Source organism: Labeo rohita, chromosome 23 (assembly GCF_022985175.1).
Source record: "Labeo rohita strain BAU-BD-2019 chromosome 23, IGBB_LRoh.1.0, whole genome shotgun sequence".
Taxonomy (NCBI): Eukaryota; Metazoa; Chordata; class Actinopteri; order Cypriniformes; family Cyprinidae; genus Labeo; species Labeo rohita.
Window position 1 is genome coordinate 14,574,901 of NC_066891.1, and position 23,073 is coordinate 14,597,973.

A 23,073-nucleotide genomic window follows, 5' to 3' on the forward strand; every position below is an offset into this window, starting at 1 on the left:
CCTGCGTCCATTGAAATGGACATCACATGATTTTTTGTTTAAACCAAATGTTATGTTTTTAAAGTATGAGCAATGCCTAGTCACTGATTGGTCCCTGATCAACCAATTACAATGAAGATCTGACTCCTAACTTATTCTGATTGAGCTACAGACATCACAAAAGAGAGACAGGATAACCAACTAGACAGGAAGAGGAGGAACCCCATATTTTACCTTTTATATGCAGAATTATGTTAATGGTAGACTCATCAACTTGTATATATAGTTGTAAAATTAAGACTATAAAATGATAATATTTAAAGTTATTTTGAAGATCTGTCAGAGTTGCAGAACACAGGATTTTTTAAAAATTTACTGTCCATCGCAATGGACATCAGGTCTTAGCAGGAACCTCATGTATTAGTTGTATAACAGATTGAGAAATTTGTGCAAGCATTTCAAAGCTAAATACAGAAGTACAAATTCAAATGTTAATGTTTTATGAACATTGATGTTAATTAATGCAATTAATATTAATATGATTTCATTTATGTCTTCAGAGTGACTATAATCTGTAGGTCAGTTTTTCATTGGTTTTATTGAGAAACAGCCATAGTGGATGAGATCAGTGAATACAGAGCAACACACACACTCACACCACTTCCACACACACTGATGCCTTGATGCTATTATGCACACAATCATATATTTATCAAAACAATCAGCAATTACACATAAACCCATACATATACACACAAAGACATTTATACATATACTCAAATTCACCCACTTTTTTTGAGACTTCATATCATTTCACCTTTTTTCCACATTCTTATGGCATTGTTCATTCTTACAGTATGTGTTCTGTTCAAAATTTTAAACACTAGTTCAACTATAGTGCACAAACACTACTTATTATGTATGGTTACAATATGCAGATTTTTTTTTTTTTATTCAGTCCTGGTGTCCATTGTAGTGGACATGAGAAAAATCTAATAAAAAATGAGTTTGCACAAATCTTTTTTTTAGACTCATTTATATGTTGGAGAAGAGCAAATACCAAGAGGGAAAAAAAAATTTTGTCCAGTGAAAAAAATTCAGGTCTGAAAGGGTTAAAGAACCACTGAAAATAGGAAAGTATACTTTTAGGCTACTTTTTATGTACTTCTCAGAAATGTGCTTTATATACTTATCAGAAATATACTTAAAATTACATTTAAGTATACTTGATTTATACTTAGAAAAAGTATTTGAGCTATACTTGTGCTCTGAGAATCCGTGTTTTCATTGTTATACGCTAGGGGCGCTAATTGCCAAAACACAAGTGAAGAAGAAACCAAAATGCTTTCACGTGTAATCTAACACAATCATCAGACATAAAACAGCATCAAAAGTGTATATATATAAATATATTTGAGCTATACTTGTGCTCTGAGAATCCGTGCTTTCATTGTTATACATGAGAAATGCTATTACACATCTTCTGTACAAAATTTCCAAAACACAAGCGAAGAAGAAACCAAAACAGATGCTTCCACACTGTAAAAAATGCAAATACATTGTTACGAACCGTACAATGTTTTCCTTATGTATGTTCTTTTTTTTTTCTATTCTCTATCACTTCTAGCGCTTCTAGGTACCGCCTATCTTCGGAACTCAATTGGCTGATGTGTCTGTCAATCATCATTGGTCACCTGTGACGTCGTGTGATCTCTGCCAATCGCGATCTGCTTAGAGACCTTTAAAACGGAAGTGGCAACTGGAAGATTTCAGCTGTTTGACTTGGAGTGTCGCTGGTTGCTTTGTTGTGTCGGTTTAGCTGCTACTACTTTTAATGCTTACGAGACTAGCGTGAGATTTGTTGGAATGATCTGTGTAAAGTTTTGGCATTTGTGACACCGGAGTTCATGACGAACGTCGTGTGTCTTTGACACTTTTAGCCCGCTTATGCTCCACTCAAACTTGTGATCTAATTGCTGACTTACAGACAACGGAGACGTGGAACAGCCTAGTAAGTCACGTGACATACATTCCTTGCACGTAGGGTTGTTTTATGTATTAGACACACTAGTTTAGTGAAGTGCGCTAAATGTGTTTTTTTAGTTAGTGTAAGTTCAGGGCGCATTTGCGCTTAAGACTTTTTCTTTTTCATATTTTTGTTTTCTTATTTAGAGGACCGGGAGGAGACAGTGGGGTTCTTTTTGTTAACTTTATTTCTTTGATTTTTCTAGCGCCACTTTCAGTTCCCTCTCCCGTTTGTCTTGGTTATACAAATTATTATTATTATTATTATTATTATTATTATTATTACTTTGTGTTCTTAAATGTTTGTAAATACTCGTGGTTTTGGGAGCAATAAATCTTTTGCGGTGCTAATTTGATGTCCTGCGTTTCTCTTGCCACTTTTACTTTAAGCTTCTTCTTTTGTTCATCTCAATGTTACTCCTTTTAAATTCCTAGACAAAATTTCCATCAAAGGTCGTAACATACATATTGTGCATTTTGCTAAGCATTTTGTCTCAAATACTAAAAAATGCTATTCTTCCGTTGTCAGACCAACAAAATTACACAAGTTGTCTGAGCAAAGTTCATATTGTTGAAATTTTAAGGCTTTGTAAATTCCCAGCATGCATTACAGCATGAATAGATTATCCAGTTACTGTTATAGGATTATTGTTTTGCTGTTTGCTGACTTCATTTAAACTTTTTTTTTTTTGTTGTTGTTTGGTCAGTATTGTTAGTTATTTGTTGTACTGTGACGTAAAGATCTAATCTTTTTAATATTTGCTGATTGCCACCATTCTTGAGGATTGTGTATCTAGTTTTGAGGCCTAGATACTTTCAACCACTTATATCCATTTTTTGGATATCTTAATCTTGTAAAATGCTTTACAAACAAAGGCAACATTGTTTACATATTAGACTTAAGTTATTCATAATGTTTTGTATGTTCAGATTCATATAACAAAATATATACAAATTAATACCTAAATAGGGACATAGTAGTATACTTAAAATATGGTATAAAGTTCACTTAAAGAAAACTTACGAGTGTACTTGGAGTATGGAACTACTGATCTTGTAGTTTACTGAGACTGTACTTCAAAGTGTACTAAAAATGCATAAAGTATTTAATTAGTAAACTATCAGTATACCTGTTAGTTCACTTTTAGTATGCTTGTAGTACAAACTGAAAACATAGATGTAAACTAGTTGTGTACTCAAAGTTTACTACTGTTATAAAGTATACTTTTATATACTAGAAAGTGGGCCAATTTGGTCCTAAGGAGTATTAAAGTAGTACACTGAATAGTATACTACTAGTATGCTGATATTTGTATACTTACTACATAAAGTATACTTAATTTACGTGAACTTTACCTAAGTATACTTAGTAAAATAAACTTAAAGTATACTTCTTTTTGGTAAGGGTGGATTTGATCTCTATAAAACTCCCAGAGCTAAAATAATTACAATGGAGTAATCTCTGCCCCATTTCCCCTGTTTAGAGGATGCGGGCAGGGCTGTCCACTTAGCCCAGCCCTTTTCGTATTGGCAGTTGAACCACTAGCTGAAGCCATAAGAATTAGTTCAAATATTAAAGGATTCCATATTGGCTCTGAAATACATAAAATGTCACTCTTTGCTGATGATATTCTCCTATTCTTAACCAACCCGACAGATTCTTTTACACATCTGCAGAAACTACTACATTCATTCAGTCAATTTTCTGGTTATAAAGTTAACTTTGATAAAAGCGAAATACTGCCTTTATCTACACAGATAATATGAAACAGTCAGTGGCAAACTTCCTTTTAAATTTTCACCTGCTGGCATTAAATACCTTGGCATTTATGTAGACGGGGACTTGAAAAATCTTTATAAGCTTAACTTACTTAATGCCCTGGAGAAAGTGGGGAGTGACCTGCCTCGTTGGATGGACCTGCCTCTTACATTGTTGGGGAGGATTAATGTCATTAAGATGAATATTTTGCCTAAATTCTTAAATATTTTAGGGAATTTTAAAAATCTTTAGGGTACAATCAAGAGGGATTAAAGTTGCCAAACTTTAAAATGTTCAACGATTCAACGGAGTCTCAATCAATTACCTGTGAGGAAACCAAGTGGTCCTGACCTGCATAGGTAAGTACTGTCATTAAATGTGTTGTTCCTGATCTGTTTGCCTTTATTTTTTTTGTCTAACACAGAAGATGTTTAGCAGAAAGTGAATGAGGCTGGGACATTTGCAGCTCCACATGACAAAATTAAACCCTAGAAACTGCCCATAGAAAGTTTGCACTATATTCCAAGTCTTGACAGACTGTGAATATAAGTGCAACACTATAGAGTGTGAAGGGGTGTTTGATTAGTGTTAGAACTAAACTCTGCAGTAGGGGTGTGCAAAGCAGCCGGTATTTGTATCTGTATTTGTATTTGTTGATGGGAAAAGTATTTGTATTTGTATTCGAGTAAAATTCAAAATAGGCGTAAAAATCCTGTTTTTTTGCGTTACACTTCTACACACTTTTTTTTGGCTGGTGGAGGACCAAGAGATGGCTCAGCAGCAGCCACACTCTTTTCTGTTTGGTTGCCCAAATCCATGTGAGGAGTTTCAACTAAGTTAATGAGTGACGGGAAGCTATGCTAAGGTTAACTGGGGAGTCGCTCTCTAAACGTGGGGTATTAAAATTGCTTTTGAATGCGCGCGCGCGTTTTACTTTCGGTTTCGTTTTAACGATGGCGCTAAACTCTCTGCGGTGCTGAGCGTCCATTCCACAATACAAGACATTAATTTAACAAAACTATTTAAAAGTGGTGGGACACAAACGGGATTTTGAAAAGTGTGTCCCCAGTGGAAATTACGCCCCTGCGTGAGTGGAGTTATCATTTGATGTGAATGTATGCCAGAACGTGCGCTGTAGCACAAAATATAGTATATTTCTTCAAAAGCAGATTGTGGAGACATTTTAATTCTCCACAATCAAAAATCGTCATATCACACACCCCTAACTACAATGTAGTTTGTGCAAATCTGGAACAGAGGTTGGTTAAGAGAGAGAGAAAAAAACGGCCGGTTCCGAGTTTCAGCGGAGCGCAGTGTCAGTGACAGGGAGTGATTGACGACTAATATCTAAATTCTGCATTAAAGTTAAGAATGTAAAGATCAAGTTTAGTTAGTTATGTAATGTTGGAGAGAACGGCGAAACTGTCACTGTATCAGCTCACAGCATTCTGGGCAGTATTAGGCTAGCGAAAGTTTTGTAAAGAAATAAAAACAAGTCGCACCACAATACTTTCTCGCACTCGCACAAATGCTTCCGAATATATTTTGAGGTCGCGCAGATTAAATTTTGGGAGCATATGCGACCAAAACGGTCGCAATTTCGAGCCCTGCCCCCAACCCCTCCGACTCCTGAATGTCACTCACTCACTCATGCAGGCATGCACTGCGGTCTCATGAGGAAACGCAGCTTTTTGATATAAAGTTTTTCTTGTTCCCGAATACAAATATTTTTTTAAGTATTTGTTCGAAATAAGTATTTGTAAAAAGCACGCTATTTGTGCCTTTCCGAATACCGTATTCGGGTTCGGCTCCACCCCTACTCTGCAGGAAGGTCGATCTTCAGGAACAGGGTTGGGCACCCCTGCTGTAGGGTGTCTGATTTATCATTTTAGCTACAGAAGCCGTTCTGCTGAGCCCACACTGAGGTGAGCACTACAGCAGATTTCTACCTGACAGTCAAACAGCACTTTGTCACAAAAGCATGGACTCAAAGGACGGCCACAAGGGTTTATGGTGACATTTGGGTGCTTTGTGTCTGTTGTATCACGCCACAGACTTGCTCCATCTTGTGTTTCAGTTATGGATTGCAGTGAATATGACCTCAGAGGACTTTCAGTAATAAAGGGACCCAAAAATGAAAATTCTGTCATTAATTACTTACCCTAATGTTTTTCCCAAGGTTTTAACCCATAATACTTTGTAGCCTCATAACATTACAGTTGAACCACTTATGTCACGTGGACTACTTTAAAGGTGTTCCTCTTTAAGTGTTCGCTCTCTTTCTTGACCAGCTTTCTCTGCTTATGACTGTGTAATAAGCACAATATCACTCTCAACAGCCATCCAAACTACAACGTCCTGAACTCTGCAACAGTTCCTCATCTCACATGGAGTCAGAATGAGACAAAGTAAGTTAATTAGACAAGAACAGAAAACTATTATTCAACATGGTAAAATGAATCAATCCAAAACGAGACAGTCATACATAATAAACATACATAATAAAAATAAATGATTTATTTCTAGAATTCTAAAGGATTAGTTAATCCAAAATCATTTTATTCTAAACCTGTACGACTGACTTTCTCCTGTAGGACATAAATATTGATGGTAGAAATTTTGAATAATACTCTTTTCAATGCAATTGCAGTAAATAAGAACTCACAATAGTTCAATACAATTGTTAGCAGGCTAAAAAAAAAACTAATATGTTCTTGTTCTGTAGGTCCTGGTCTGGTTTACTGCTGTGGTATGAGTGTCTTTGTTGGATTCTCTCATCGGTTATGATTATCATCTTATGTGTAGTGCACACATGCTCAGAATATACATCAAGGAGGCTTAGGGCTCAAGGCAAACACCCCAAAGACATCTCATTGAAAAGCATGGTTGCAGCTTCATTACAAGTGTACATACATTGCATTTTTTTTTAATTCATGTTGACTTCCTATCAAGTTACTTGCCATCACTGAAATGATATTCTTTGTTCAAAAGGTGGACAAAAAAATCAGTCAAACTGCTTAATTTTATTCATTGATTTTGTAAATATTTTAGCTTTTTGATGTGTCTATTTTTTCTTGAAAAATAAAAAAATAGATGTAAGTGAAACAGGTAAATTTAGCTCAAATGGAATTTCATTATGATTCATAGGGAATTTGAACAGAATCTCCGTTCTACGGCTGAACACTCGTCGACCCGTGATTCATTGAACGAGCTGTATAACATCAACTCACAAAAATCGAAATACAGTAGTCAACATTTGAAGTGGATCAAAACCTTTCATAAAAGGTGTCCCAAAACCAAAACAATACCCATTCTTGTCTTAGGACAAGTTTGATGAACTTTTTTGATCCACTTCAAATGTTGACTACTGTATAGTGAAAATACTATTTATTAGCACGGTAAAAAGACTATTTAACACATTACCTTGTAAGCAGAAAACACAAGATGGCGCCCCACAGAAAGATCCAAACGAAACTGAAAAGGGAAGGTGACATGCTTGCAGTTCTTCCTAAAGAAATCCAGGAAGGCAGTAACACTCGCTCGCAAAAGATAGACTCTAAAACTGCAGACTTGCAAACGTCCATAGAAAACTTGCACTTGACAGTGAGCAGCCTTCTTGGAAGAGTAATGGAGGCCGAACAGCGCATCGGTACATCGGATAGACAGCCTTAAGAAAGTGGTCAGACAGGAGAATGAGACTTTAAAAGATAAAGTTGAGTACCTTGAAAACTACAGCAGACGCAGAGACATACGTGTAATGGGTATGAAGGAAGGCAGCGAAGGGTGTGACCCTGTTGAATTCTTCAGCGAATGGCTACCTAACGTTTTAGGTGTGCAACATTTCTCTGAACAGCCCATCGCACTCTGTACCCAGTGCCGAATCCTGATAAACCTCCGAGACCCATCTAAATTATTCAATCCCCAGAGAATGCAGTACTTTACAAATTCAAGCTTCCAGGACTTTATAAAAATTGCATCTATAACAGATTACTGCCATATTGAAAGTGATAATGCCAGTATATAATGTAATATGTTTGAGTTCTAGGATTTTTTTTAAATAACACAGCTATGTCATAATTATTCAACCCCTGTTCAACATTGCTGTTTAGTCACTATTTGTATGGTGGGAAAAATTGTCTTAACACAATTAACCCTTTAGAAACTCTATTAGAAAAGAGAATTAGCTTGGGCTGTTACACATAGGGTCCCCTTCACAAATATTGGCACCCTTGGTAAATATGATCATTGTCCTAATTGAAGATCCAACCACGACCCATTATAAGATTTCCAACAGTGGCAGGTTTTGGATTTTTTATCTGTTGGTATTTGATAGAAACCATGATGCCATGTATCTGAACAAGATGTCCAGGAACTCCGGAAGAAAAACAAGCCCACAACATTAAAGATTCAGCAGTATATTTAACCGTGGGCATGGGGTACTTTTATCAATGATTGCACCAAACCCTTCTGGTGGGTTAGCTGCTAAAAAGCTCTTTTTTTAAGTTTCATCTGACCATAGAAGCCAGTCCCATTTGAAGTTCCAGTTGTGTTCTGACAACTGAATATGCTGGAGTTTGATTTTGGATGAGTGAGCAGAATTTTTCTTGAAACCCCCTAAACAACATCTGGTGATGTAGGAGCTATTTTACTTTTTTTTTAGGCTTTCCGGCCCCTAGATTCAACTAATCTCAGCAGTTCTTCAGCTGTGATCTTTGAAGAGTCTTTGGCCACTTAAACTCTTCTCCTAAGTGTGCATTATGACGATATAGACACACGTCCTCTTCCAGGCAGATTTGTAACATTTTTAGCTGATCTGAACTTCTTAATTATTGCCCTGATGGTGGAAAAGGGGATTTTCAGCCACTTTCTGTTTTGTGAAGCTCAGCAATCTTTTCCCGCAAATCAGAACTATATTCTTTGTTTTTACTCTCTGTGATGGACGACTGAGGAAGTTTGGCCTTTGTGTTCCTTATATTTATAATCCTGTGTAACAGGAAGTCTTGCCTGGACAACTTAATGCTCCTAGTCACCCTGGTGTGCTAAAACATGTAAATATGGACAGGAATATACTTCAGAGATATTTTAGAATAATTCATAATAATTTCTAGGGGTGCCAATAATTGTGGCCAACATGAACATGTTGTTCTAAGCTGGCAGCTGAGCAGAGTGAATTTAAGTGTTATTACATCTTTCGTGTTTTTTTTTTCTTTTCTTCTTTTTTTCTTTCTTCTATTCCTTGGGGAGATACAAAATATCTGGGAAAAAGTCTAACACTTATGCAGCCATATGAATAGCCCATTAAAGTTTGTAACGTTTAACGTAAATGGTTTGCACAGCCCAATCAAAAGGAAGAGGGTATATACATATCTTAAAAAACAAATCGCAGATATTGTGTTTTTACAAGAGACACACTTAACAGCAAATAAGCATCAGAAACTCAAGAGAGAGTGGGTAGGACAAGTTTTTGCATCCCCATTTAATTCCAAATCAAGGGGAACTGCAATACTGATTAATAAAAATGTTCCGTTTAGATTGTCAAACATGGTTAAAGACCCATTGGGAAGATATATATTAGTGCAATCTATATATTCAGAACAGTGGACTTCTTTAAATATATACGCACACAATTACGATGACCATTTGTTTATGCAAGCTATCTTTCTTTTGATTGCTCAAGCGCCTGCACTGAAAAAATAAAAAACACAATTTGTTGAGTCAGCTTAAAATAATCTGTTACCCTGCTGCCTTAAAATTTTAAGTTCAGTCAACTAAAATAAGTTTAGTCAACTTGAAATGTTAATTTGTACTAAGCAACAACTTAGATATTTATGTTTGCTAAACTTAACAGATGGGTAAGTAACCTAGCTGCCTTAAAATTTTAAGTTGATTCAACTCAAATATCTAAGTTGTCACTTAGTATAATTTAACATTTCAAGTTGAATAAACTTTTTTTGAGTTGTCTGAACTTAAAATTTTAGCCAGGTTACAAATAATTTTAAAGTTGACTCAACAAATTGTTTTTTACAGTGTGGTTGGATTTTGGTAGGTGGGGATTTTAATTTCTGCATGGATTCGGTGCTGGATAGATCTTCACTTAGGCCGCAACCCCCTACTAAAGCAGCTAAACTAACTAAACACCCAGATTAAGTCTTGAAAAACTGACTTTAGGGTACAATCAAGGGGGATTAAAGTTGCCAAACTTTAAAATGTACTGGTGGGCGGCACACACCAGATATCTGGCCCAGATATTTAGGAGTGAATTCATCCCCTCATGGCTTAAAATAGAATTATGTGAACTAAAAGAGAATGAACCCACAGATTTTTTTATATAAATGGGATGAGAAATTGATAAATAAAAAAAAAAAACAACAACAAAAACCCAATGATTACTCATACAGTCTGTTCGTGGACAAGGTTGCAACAGACTTTGGGACAGAAAGGGACTCTCTCCCCTAAGACACCATTATGGAACAACAGATTGCTCCCAAAATGCTTTCAGGATAAGTATTTTAAAATATGGGCTGACAAAGGAGTATCTCGTCTGGAACAGTGTTTCGAAGATGATATACTAATGTCTTTTGAACAGCTTAAATCCAAATTTAGACAATAAAGAGTTTTTTTTAGGTACTTGCAATTGCGAGACTTTCTAAGAGTTAAAACCCAACTGAAACTACCTAGTTTAACACAACTGGAGCAATCTGTCTACTCGATTCGACCGTTATATAAAATAATTTCTAGAGTATATAATTCTCTTATGATAAATAAACCATTACCTGGATTAGACAAACCAAAAGTGAGATAGGAACATGATTTGGACATTAGCATTGAAGGAGAAACATGGGGTGAACTGTGTAAGGATGGTGTTACATCATACTTGAATTCTAGATATAGAATGATTTAATGTAACTTCCTTCATCAACTGTATATCACACCATCAAAACTTCATAAGTTTTTTTTTTTGTAGGTTTTGATATAAACAGGGTTTTTACAAAACCAAAACATCATAAAAAACTTCATAAGTTTATAATACTTCATAATTTCACCTCTTTGCTTTAGATGTGGTGTGGAGGAAGGAACTTTTTGACACTCCACATGGACCTGCCCTCTAGTTCAGGAATTTTGGCAAGAAGTATGTAACTTTATTTCCGATATCCACGGAGTCAGTTTTCCAGTAGACCCAGAGGTATGTTTACTGGGCAATTACACCAACTCCAATATTACGCAAGACCATGCCATAAGACTTACAGAAATATTATTAATAATTGCTAAGACGTGTATTGCAATGAAGTGGAAATCAGATACTGTTATTCCCATAAGTCTATGGTTATCAGAGATTAATCACTGTGTACCCCTGGAAAAATTAACATACTGGTTAAGAAATAAAAGTAAAGCATTTCATAAAATTTGGCAACCACTTTTCCGGTATTGAAGAAACTTCAATAGACCGGATGGACTCTTTTTAATTTATTTATTTATTTTTTCTCTTTCTTTCTTGTCTTGTATTGTCTTATTGTCATAGTTCTGTCTGTTCATGTATTGGTTTTTCCCACTGTTTCCCCCCGTCAATCTGTCTGCTTTGGTTTAACCCTCGTTAGCGTCATCCCTTTCACCTGTCTGCAATTATTAGTTACCCTTTATAAGTCTGTCTCTGTGTTCAGTACACTGTTGGTTTTTGTTTGAATGTTACCTTATGTGTGTGGATGTCTCTCATGTTCCTGTTTGTTCCTGACCTGATTACTCCTTGGATGTATATTAAAGACTTTGTGTGTTTAGTATATCGTGTTCGTGTCTCGTCCATCCAGCACCTACGTAACACTTATCTTGTGTAACAAGTTATGTAAGATTTGTTTTGTAATTCTTGTTAATTCTTGTAAGAGGACAGGAATAACCATACTCTACAATCCAAGTACTTGTACTTAAAATACATTACATTTTAAAATGCTTGTAATCAGATTACTTTTTTATGGATTACATGATTACAAAAACATTTCAAACCTGGAAGACTTTGGACGTGTCGTTGTTTTTGTGTTTATTAATGTGTGCTTAATGCAGGGATTCCCAAATGTTTTTGTCACACCTTAATAATAAAACTATTTGCTTGAAATATCACTGAAGAAGTTAATATTTCAAATAATTTAACTATGTTTGATAAAAAAGTAGTCAAATTACATTACCTAATCTAGATTACATTACGAACTAGTTTTCATCATGTAATCAGTGATCAGTAACAGACTACAATTTATAAGTAATCTATCCAGCTCTGATGATAACATATTAGTTCATTTAAAAAAAAAATAATTTAACATATTTACTAAGTAGCATTAGTTAAGTACCATTAGCCTTATTGTTAGCTTCTAGACATCTGTCAAGTAAATATACAAACAGTTTGATGAATGTTAGTTTTTATTTTTGCGAGTGTTGCTTCTATACATGTAAATTAGTAAAACCACCTGGGCCCTAACATGGCTACATTTTCTGAATGCTAAATTAATATAGGTCCATGTACACTGCTTGTACACTTCTCATGTAGGCCTGAACTGTTTTCTGTGAGTAACAAATCAAAGACTTCCATTCTTGTTGCAAATCCTTTTTCAAACTTCCTCATATTCAACTCCGAATAAACTGCTTTGTGTGGCCTGTTTATCTTGTAGCTAATCCTGAAGATGTTTATCGAGAACATATTTCTATGAGCTATTAAATACAGTCAACGTAGGGAGGGGATTACTCCACTTCTAAGGTATCATAACCGTGACCTTAATTGCCTACGCCTATAAACTATATGTGTTTTACTGTTCCACACATGCCTGTGTAATAATAACATGAAAACATGAAAACTTAAACATCTGTAAAACACTTTCTTTTTTGCTGAGGTTATATCACAAAACATGGTGTGACATACAGAAGCAGACTTCATATAACTCAATAACAATGATCAAGTGCATGTAATAATGTTTTGATAATTTTACAAGCGATGTGTTCCTGAGAGATGACCAAAGATCCGTCCTTGCCTTGAATATGTGTATTCATTTATCCTGGCTTTCAAAGAATATGCAGTTGCGGTCAAAAGTTTACATACACCTTGCAGAATCAGCAAAATGGTAATTATTTTACCAAAATAAGAGGTCTTATACAAAATGCATGTTAAATCTTTTTAACATGTCATGCATGTTATATCTTTTTATTTTATGTTAAATATCTTATTCAGGTCAGTGCTAAATAAAAAATAACATGCACTTTGTATGATCTCTCTTATTCTGGTAAAACAATTAACATTTTGCAGATTCTGCAAGGTGTATGTAAACTTTTGACCTCAACTGTATGCTCTTGTATTCGTTTACTGATCTTTATCAAATGAATAGTTTCGTGTTCTTGGCTTGTAATTTATCAGTAACCTATGTGAAAATCTACAACATATGCACAGCTATGAGCCACAATAATTGTATTTATTGGAATTGCTTTATAAAGTAATAGTTGTAGTTATAGATTTATAAAAGCAGTAAGGCACACAATGACACATTCAGTTTAGTTAAAACTCAGAAATCTGTTTAACAGTAAAAGTTTCTTATTATAAGAAACTTTCATCATCAAAATCATCATTATCGTTAGTAAGTGATTTTAATTTGTTATAACAAACAATATTACAGTTCTAAGGTTCTTGTTATAGTGAGATAAATCATTAAAACATCAGTAATATTCACAATTACGTTATGTATATTAAAAATATATCTCTTATGCTGATGATACACTGGGCAAGCAATTTGCTTGAAAGAAGAAACTTTTTTTTGAGCAATGTTGCTTGGGCACTTTCCCATTGAGAACAGGTAACAAACTTCTATCTAGATACTTTAGATCGGTCATGGGCCCTGTGTCTCACCTGTTTGCATGCTGACAGCAACATTAACTAAAGTTGCCCAGCAACATTGCTCAAAAAGTTGCCCCGTGTATTATCAGCCTTAGAGAAACCCATTTCCATTACCCTTAAACCATAAAGTTAATTAACCCTTGTATGGTGTTCATATTTTTGTTACTCAGCCAGTGTTCGTGGGTCTGGTGGACCCGCTGCATTTTTGGGTTTTTAATTCAACACAATTAAAAAAATTATGCTAAAAAACTCAACAGATGTTTTCTTCATCCCAATTACAAGCAATATAAAAAGAATATTTGGCTAATATTCCCCTTTTTCCTTTGTTAGATCACATTTATTAATAAAAGTGCTACAGCCTTGTGTGGGAATGGCAGTGGAGGAAGCACACAACTCACACTTACACTCACACTCTCTCAGACTCTTTCTCACACAGAATTACAACGGAAGCGTCCCACCCTCTTCTCTCTTTTTTTTTTTTAGTCACAGGTATTTATAGCAGAAACTTACCATAAACAAGCAGTATAAAGCATTACAAACAAGTCGTATTGCATTCCGCGTCTTCTGAAGCCATAGTAAAAAATAAGGTTTTAATCACTGAAAATGATTTTTTTTTTGTTTCATTTTTCTAGCTGACTGACGAGTTTATGGCCACTGATTTTTTTTTTTTTTTTTTAATTCAAACAGATGAAAATATACAATCACCTTCAGGAGAACATTAACAATGTAAAGAAGATAGAAATAAGAAGAGGAGAAATAAATACAATAAGGGGGTATGTTGCTTAGAATAAGGAAAAAATATAAAAATAAATGACTACATAATAATAATAATAATAATAATAATAATAATAATAATAATAGTAAAAATAATAATAATCAGAGTTAACAGAAATAATTTTTTCATATATTTCCAAAAACCTGACACATTTATTATTGCTAGTCAAACAAAAAGATGTGAGCAGTGAGTCAATCTCAATCAGAAAATGTGAAAGAGTGGGAATTGAGCCCATAAATTTTTGCTTATGTATGAAGAATTTGCCAAACAATAATATATTATTAAATAATATATTCTTTAGATTTGGTGGCAGAGTCAGAGTAATAAACCCCACCCTCTTCCCGCAATATCAACTGTGATATCTAAACGCCTACCGCAGACGAAATTTATTTCATGAGAAGCAAGTGGTTGATCTCCACCCTCATCCCTTCCTGGAAGTTAAACTGGCTTTTATATGCCTAAATCCAGCACTGAACACCGAGAACCCTTCTGAAAACACCTGAAGGTAAGGTTGCTTAAAACTTTAATTTTCGCTTCTCTGAGTATAGCAGCTAGCATATGGTCCTCGCCATTTTAAAATCTACTTAGTTTAAGACTGAGGAAGTAGCGCATTACCGTTCCCTAAAGTCACGCCCTTCCTGTGAGCTGCGTAACTTACCACATTCTTTTAGCATAACGAGTAGAGTCATAAGAACATAAATTGCAGCTTGTTTGATTAACTAAACACAATTTATGCATTCAGTGTGTGTATGTTGTTTAATAATGTGATATATTGTTAATTTAAGCCCCGTCTTGATTGTTATGCTAACGGGCTAGCTAACAGGCTAACTTAACAGGGTTAATCTTTCTTGTGTCTGCTTTGTTGTACTGAATGTGTTGACGTTTAATTATTTAAAAGTACGTATTTTAAAGGTGGATTTCCTTACGTTAAGATATCTTTATATTTATTAGTCGCGAAAAAACAACATTGGCCTTGTTTGGAGCTGACATTCACCGACATAAACAAGATGGGATGTAAGGTGCTGTGTCCCAGTTTTGCTCTCCTTGCTTATCTTATGATCTGTGAACATGTCCGAGGTAAGTATCTGTCTATCTATATATCTATAATGAATCTATAATAATTTTTATCTTCGATTAAAAATTACACTTGACGTTTTGTGGCTTTTGGTCTATGTGCGTCATCTAAATGCTAGTGTAAAAACTTAACCAGATACGAAGCCATCTCATGGCTGAGATACCATCTCATCAGATACGAAGAGTTCAGATGCAAAACCAGCTAAATCCATCTGATGTCTTTCTTTTAAAAAATGCCTTTTTATCAGGCTCAGATGTATAGGTTTCTATGTAAGTATTGGTACTTCTGATTGGGCTAAGGCTGGTATTTTAGCGAGTTTGAAGAAATAGTATTTGATGGACGTATAATATGTGTCGAGAGCATTCACTCAGTATCATTATCTCATTTTTGACAGAGATGGCTTTTAGCTGGTTTTGCATCCTAACTCTTCATATACAGATTTAAGATGTACATTTACAGTCTCTTTGTCTTCTGGCAATACTGTACAAAAATATTAATGACACACACACACGGGTTTGCCAGATCTCACTAGAAAAACAAACCTGTGTTAAGCCACTTAAGGTTTTTCCAGGACAGACACAGGCGTTTAGAGCATGCTCAATTTTTCCCCCTACACCCCATGACGCATTCAGTGAGTTATCCTGATAGATAAAAATACAGAATGACGGGAAACTTACAGGTCATTCAGTTAATCTGACCGATGAGGATTATTTGTAGCACACCCTTTTAAATATAAAATTGTGTATTTAGATCTATTTGAGTGACATTTGGCAAAACCATAAGTGCCACCCATATTTTCAAAGTTCCTTCAGACATATTTCCATTCTGAGAATTGTATAGTGCTGTAATAAAATATTAGGAAAGGGCACTTTGTGAGTTCATTCACTGAACAAACTGTACACAAGGTCATAGCCTAGTAGAGAAATGTTGATACTAGCAACTAATAATGCTTTGCAAACAGAAAAGTTTTAACTTAAAGCTTGATTATCTTAATCAGGGTCACAGCATGTACACAGAAATAACTGAAATCTTCACTGGTACACTCACATGACTTCCATTTGCTTTTGATCGTAAAAAATGATTCTGTAATAGTTGCATATGAGTCTCTCAGTTGTCTTCAGTGTGAAAAGATGGATCTCAAAGTCATTGTTGGAAAGGGTTCAAATACACAAAAATGCTGAAAAACCAAAGAGTTTGTGGGACCTGAAAGATTTTTTTGAAGAACAGTGGGAAGTTTAACTGTTCAGGACAAATAAGGGACTCATGAACAACTAAACAATCACTAAACAAACAAAAAAAGCACAGCTGTGGATCAACACAGTATTAAAAATCTAGTGTATGTAAACTTTTGAGCAGGATCATTTTTATCAGTTCAACTATTATTTTCTCTTGTGGACTATATCAATATTTTTTTTTTTAAATGTGAAATCTCTTCAGGTCAGTACTAAAAAAATAACATGCATTTTGTATGATCTTTTTTATTTTGGTAAATTAATTAACATTTTGCAGATTCTGAAAGGTGTATGTAAACTTTTGACTTCAGCTGTACGAAGGCCTGCCACAATATCTTCAGGCTGTTGATTGTTGCCCTTGTAGTGCTTTCAGGAGAGATTTAATCATGACCTTAACCAGCAGATGTGTTTTTGTCCCCAGTTTCTAAATATTTATGTAACCTTAATACATTTTGAAATGGTAACAGAGATAAAACTGTATGAAAGCAACTTTAGCATATGATTTGCTAATGTTTTGTGTTTTATTTCCACAGCACAGTGTACACAGTCATCTTTTGGACCAAGAAATGTTATTGTAACAGCAGACCATCTCTCGACCCAAAGTTTCGCAGATGGAGTCACTGTAACAATTCAGTGTATGGTTGGATATAAGCCAGCTGGCTCAAAAGCGTCTAAATCGGTTACCTGTAAGGGAAACCAGTGGGTAAATCTGGATTTGAGTTGCACAAGTATGTACTGTAATATGCTAAGTACCCTACATTTGTAAATTGTAAGATGCATTTAAACATTGTTTTTTATGAAATCCTATTTTGTCAGCACCAATAGCCTTGTGGGCAGTGCGCCGAACATTGTTTCCCGGCTTTTCCCGATCCCACCCCCTTCTCTCTCTCCCACTTTGCTTCCTGTCAGTTAATGATCTGTCCTATCACAATAAAGACAAAAAGGCCAAAAAAAAAAAAAAAGTCTCATTTAGATATGTGAAAAGATGTTGGGTGTACGTCAATAAGTTATTAAAGAGCTTAACAATCCTTAAAGTTCATAGTGATTTTGCGACTGACGACAGGAAGCTTTACAGTATTACATATTTCCTCTTTAAATAAGCAACAATAAAGACTTTTTCATTATTTTTAACAGCATTTGAGGAGCACCAATTCTAAAAAAGTCAATATTTTTTTGTACATTACAGAGAAATCGTGTGGCGCTCTTCCAGATATCATGCATGGGAGATATGAAATGAGTGGAAATTTATTTGGCGACACAGCTAAACCAGTTTGTGACACAGGGTAAGTGAAACGAGTTTCTGTACGCAGTTAAGTGTGTTAAACCACGTTGAATTTAGATTGTTTTGTATTTGAGTATTTGGTAAGAGGAGAATCATTGCTTTCAGATACGTGTTGGCGGGTCAGGAAATAACAAGGGTTTGCCGAGAACAGGGATGGGATGGCCGAGATGCTGTCTGTGAACGTATGTCAGTTCTTTCATTTGAATGAAATATAACATTGAAGAGCTCAAAACCATTGAAAGAATTTTTTGTGTTCTGGAAATAAATACCTATTCACCTGGATGTTTTTCTCTTCAGCTGTGAAATGTCCATCACCTCCATCCATTGAAAATGGGCAACTTGTAGATGTGCCTTTGGACTATTATGATTATTCACAAGCAGTCAGCTATAGATGTAATGGAGGATTTGATATTATAGGACATTCAACAATTCATTGTTCTGAAGATGGAACCTTTAAACCAGATCCGCCAACATGCTTTGGTAAGTTATGGTTAAATGCCAGTCAACTCACTTGTGAGTTTCTTTTTGTTAATAAATAAAATATTTCATGATCAGTACTGTTCTTTTACATAAACGTTTTTGTTTTCTTTTTTTCCCAGATGGGTGTCCAGCACCTATAGTTCCTAATGCAAAAAGAATCGGTGGAAGATCACCCCCATACAAAAGGAATCACTTTACTGAATACAAATGTGATGATGGCTATACAATGAAAGGAGAAGGTTATATTGTGTGTAAAGAAAATGGATGGAGCCCTGAACCACCACAATGCATTGGTAAGACTGAAATGATTTCTTTTATCAATGTGTGACTGTGTTCTTTTTGAAAGAATTGGCAACATTAAAGGAACGGTTCACCCACAGTTGTCATACATACTTGTGTTGTTTGTTGAGAAAGACTTTGAGCTATAGTGAGTCTAGCTGACCATCACATTCAAGAAGTACAGGATCATTTGCATCAGGTAACCGTAATGCATGTGCCTTGTGTTTATCTCTGCAGGGCCTTGTAATTCACCTGTGTTAAAAGAACATGTCACTTTGACACAGGAATTCCGCTCACAAAAAAGTTTCCCCCATGGATCCACAGTAACAGTTGAGTGTATTCATGGATATAAGTCAAATGGCAAAAAAATAAAGCAGACCATGCTAGTTACAGTACAGAACGTACATGCGCTCAAGTCGGCCTACACTAGCAGTCAAAAGTTTTTGGACCGTAAGATAGATAGATAGATAGATAGATAGATATATATATAATTTTTTTTTTTTTTTTTTTTTTTCCCCAAGTCATTTCTGCTCACCAAGCCTGCATTTATTTGATCCAAAGTACAGCAAAAACAGTACAATTTGAAATATTTTTACTATTTAAAATAACTGTTTTCTATATGAATATATTTTAAAATGTAATTTATTTATTTCTGTGATTTCAAAGCTGACTTTTTAGCATCATTACTTTAGTCACATGATCCTTCTGAAATCATTCTAATATTCTGATTTGCTGCTCAAAACATGTATTTTATTATTATAATTATAATAATTATTATCATTATTATTGTGAAAACAACTAAGATTCATACTAATTCAACTATTCAGCTTTAAATAGAAATGTCAGAAGAACAGCATCTATCTGAAATGGAAATCTTTTGGATCTTTCTATTCATCAAAGATGTTGATGATGATAATAATAATAATAATAATAAATTTTTCTTGAACAGCAAATCAGCATATTAGAATAATTTCTGAAGGATCATGCGACACTGAAGAATGGAGTTATGATGTTAAAAATTTAGCTTTGATCACAGAAATGAATTACATTTTAAAATATTCAAATAGAAAGCAGTCATTTTAAACAGTAAAAATATTTCACAATATTACTGCTTTTATTGTATTTTTGATCAAATAAATGCAGGCTTGGTGAGGAGAACAGACAACTTTTAAAAAAAAAATAAATAAATAAATCTTACTGTCCGTCGGCGCCAATAGCCTTGTGGTTAGCACGTCGACATACAGTGCCATTGCGCTGCGGGCGGCCCAAGTTCGAATTCTGGCTCGTGGACCTTTCCCGATTCCACTCCCTTCTCTGTCTCCCACTTCGCTTCCTATCAAACTACACTGTCCTATCTAAATAAAGCATAAAAAAGGCAAAAAAATAAAAAAATACCTTGCTGTCCAAAAACTGTTGACTGGTAGTGTATGGTTATCGTGTTAATATTGTTTGACATGCTAATATTGAGGAAAAACAATAATATCTATATGCTCAGGTGAAAGTTGGTTCCTCAGTCTGAAAACAATAAGACTGTGCATCGACACGGATGTCTCAACAGTTTCTTAGAGCGCTTTGGTTTCTGTTCTTAAACTACTCTTTCTTTACAGTGAGGTCTGAATTCAAAAAGTAACCAAAAAACACATTTTATATATATATTTTATATTATATATATATATAATTTTTTTTTAAACAATATTAGAAAAGTCAACCCAAAACACTTTACAATAAACACAGTCCCAAAATAAATGATTGATTGTTTCTTCAGACTGAAGACAAAAAGAGCAATTTGGAGAAATACTGTTATTAAATTTAGCAAGTATTAAATTTACCGGGTAGCGATTATAGATAATTTTAATAGAGACTTCAACAACTTTATTAGAAAATAATTTGTCAAAGAAGCCAAAACTCCCATTCCCATTCTATATCACTAAATATGTAATTCAAAAAACGCACACAAGCAGGTAAATAAATCTGCAATCTGTTAATAATTGAACAAATGTCTTTGTTTGACATGGTATTGAGAAGACTTTGGTCAGCAAATAAGTTAGTGTTGTCAAAAATTGGGGAGATCATTTCAAAGTAATTCCAAACTTCTCTTCTGTGATCAAATACAATCAACTTAACGTGCTCCACAGCTCCACCCAGTGCATTTAGATATAACTGCCTTTTAGTTTGCATGTTTAGGATTTGTCATGTATTCCCTGCATTTACGGCCAGCAAATTAACCTATAGTAAAATTCAAAGCGTTTTTATTTTTTAAATAATAATTGCAGATCAAATGTTAGACTATTTGTGCATACCCCTTGATGTACTATAATTGAAAATTAAGAAATACATATGCAAGTACAATAAAGAATGTATTATTACCCATTCTCCATCTCTTAAAAAAATATACTGGATTAGGGTTGGTAAGTAATAATGCATTTATTGACAAGTTTCTGATGCCTTTTAACTTTTTATAAAACTGTTTAAATCTCCATGAATTTTCATGCATCTCTGAAAAACCTTTAGAAAGTTTCTTATCTCTCTCTCTTCAATCATTTATGAGTGTGGTTGTCTGTCTGGGGTTATCTGTTGTATTTCTGGGGATCTCCTACTCACATTTCTAGTTCCCTAACCTAGTCTGTATGTTGACTCTCAGCCCTACCTACAACTACGACTGCCACAACTCTTGCAACTTCCACAACTTCCACAAGTCGCGCAACTTCCACAAGTCGCGCAACATCCAAGGCTGTACCTAAAAACAATGGTATTGTCTTATGAATCTATACTTTTATTATAAGAAATATTATATACACGTTAAAGGAGAAGTCCACTTCCAGAACAGCAATTTTCAGGTAATGTTTTCACCCCTTTTTCATGTCTTTCTTTCTTCAGTCGTAAAGAAATCGTATTTTTTTTTTTGAGGGAGAACATTTCAGGATTTTTCTCCATATAATGGACCGCTATGGTGTCCCAAATGTGAACTTCCTAGAATACACAGCCAGACAAGACGAGCATTTGAGATTAAAGGTATTTAAATTGTATTTTTTTTTTTTTTATGAAAATAACTGATCGTTTCGCTAGATAAGACCCTTCTTCCTCGGCTGGGATTGTTTACAATTGAAACTGCATTTTGGAAGTTCAAAATCAGGGCACCATATCAGTCCATTATATGGAGAAAAATCCTGAAATGTTCTCCCTCAAAAAAAGCAATTTGTTTACGACTGAAGAAAGACATGAACGTCTTGGATGACAAGGGGGTGAGTACATTATCTGTATTGTTGTTCTGGAAGTGGACTTCTCCTTTAATGTTCTTCCAATGGCCCTGTTTAAAAAGTTAAGAACATCAAGATCCAGAAGGAGAGAGCTCAGAAACTTTCTGTAGTGATGTTCAGACATTATGAGAAAATAATGGCCTAAAATTTAGGGCTGGACATTTTTAGCCGCCACGCAAATAGATTACAAAAATCACAACACGTCCAAAAAAAATTCAGGTCATTTGGGAATTAAAGTTGCTATACGTATGCTTTAAATTCATAAATATGTCTCGTCTGATCTGCATGTAGAAATAAATCGGATAGCATATCCTAGTCTCGGAGATAGTTTGATTTAATTAATTTCATTTGTATTACATGTTTCACAACACATTCACTAACCATCCATAGGTACAGATTTGAGCATGAAATCTGTGTTCAGATGTCATCTGAAACCATACACAAATCACATAATCTGGGTTGGGTTATAAACTTCAATTTTAAACATAATTCATATACAGTAAAAGAGAAAGAAAATGGGGTAGTGTCTTATGTTTTCTGAGATTGACAAAAGACTGAGGAAGAGACCTTGGGAGGAAGCTAGATTTAGTAGGTGCACATTTATACAGCGTGCACACAAATTGTACTTTTAACAGATGTAATCCTACCACATAATGTTTGGCAATTTTAACATAGCAGAATTATAATGGTTTATATTTAAGTTTTGCAGATTTTTTTTTTTTGGATCAGTGAGTGAATAATTTTATCATTAAAACAATGCCCCCACCCCTGCTAAAATTATGAATGAGCTGTTGTCAGCTGTCTCTGTGTCATTGGCATTAAAACATTAACTCTACATTAACTTCTGCTAACTCTAAGAATAAATAACACTATGTAGCATCAAAGACTATAGAATACCCAAGACTTGTCACTCGTATAGTTTTGAATGGGGAAAGATGCAACGTTCATTATGGCAGCAAAGCCCCGCCGCCTTAATAAAAAAGAGCCAATCATTGATAAGTAAAGTCAGCACGTCACTGCAGCTGCCGTTAGAAGTTCCGGTTGGTATAGAAACAGTCAGCGTTCTGC

The 23,073-nt window shown here is 34.8% G+C and overlaps 1 protein-coding gene across 16 annotated transcripts in view; it reads left to right on the forward strand.

Annotated features, from left to right (window-relative positions):
* The window catches only part of rca2.1 (regulator of complement activation group 2 gene 1), a 69,277-nt gene that overhangs the window by 36,891 nt on the left and 9,313 nt on the right, over positions 1–23,073 (forward strand). For 10 of the 16 annotated variants that reach the window (XM_051097262.1, XM_051097269.1, XM_051097266.1 and 7 more), the window contains exons 1-8: positions 14,742–14,905; positions 15,352–15,477; positions 17,241–17,435; positions 17,894–17,990; positions 18,095–18,171; positions 18,287–18,469; positions 18,589–18,762; positions 21,390–21,497. In XM_051097262.1, the coding sequence (XP_050953219.1) occupies positions 15,408–15,477; positions 17,241–17,435; positions 17,894–17,990; positions 18,095–18,171; positions 18,287–18,469; positions 18,589–18,762; positions 21,390–21,497 (904 nt within the window). In that variant the 5' untranslated portion in view covers positions 14,742–14,905; positions 15,352–15,407. Of the gene's footprint in view, positions 1–14,741; positions 14,906–15,351; positions 15,478–17,240; positions 17,436–17,893; positions 17,991–18,094; positions 18,172–18,286; positions 18,470–18,588; positions 18,763–18,985; positions 19,231–21,389; positions 21,498–23,073 lie in introns of those variants that run through there. The other 6 variants (XM_051097274.1, XM_051097276.1, XM_051097275.1 and 3 more) reach the window with 4 other exon arrangements.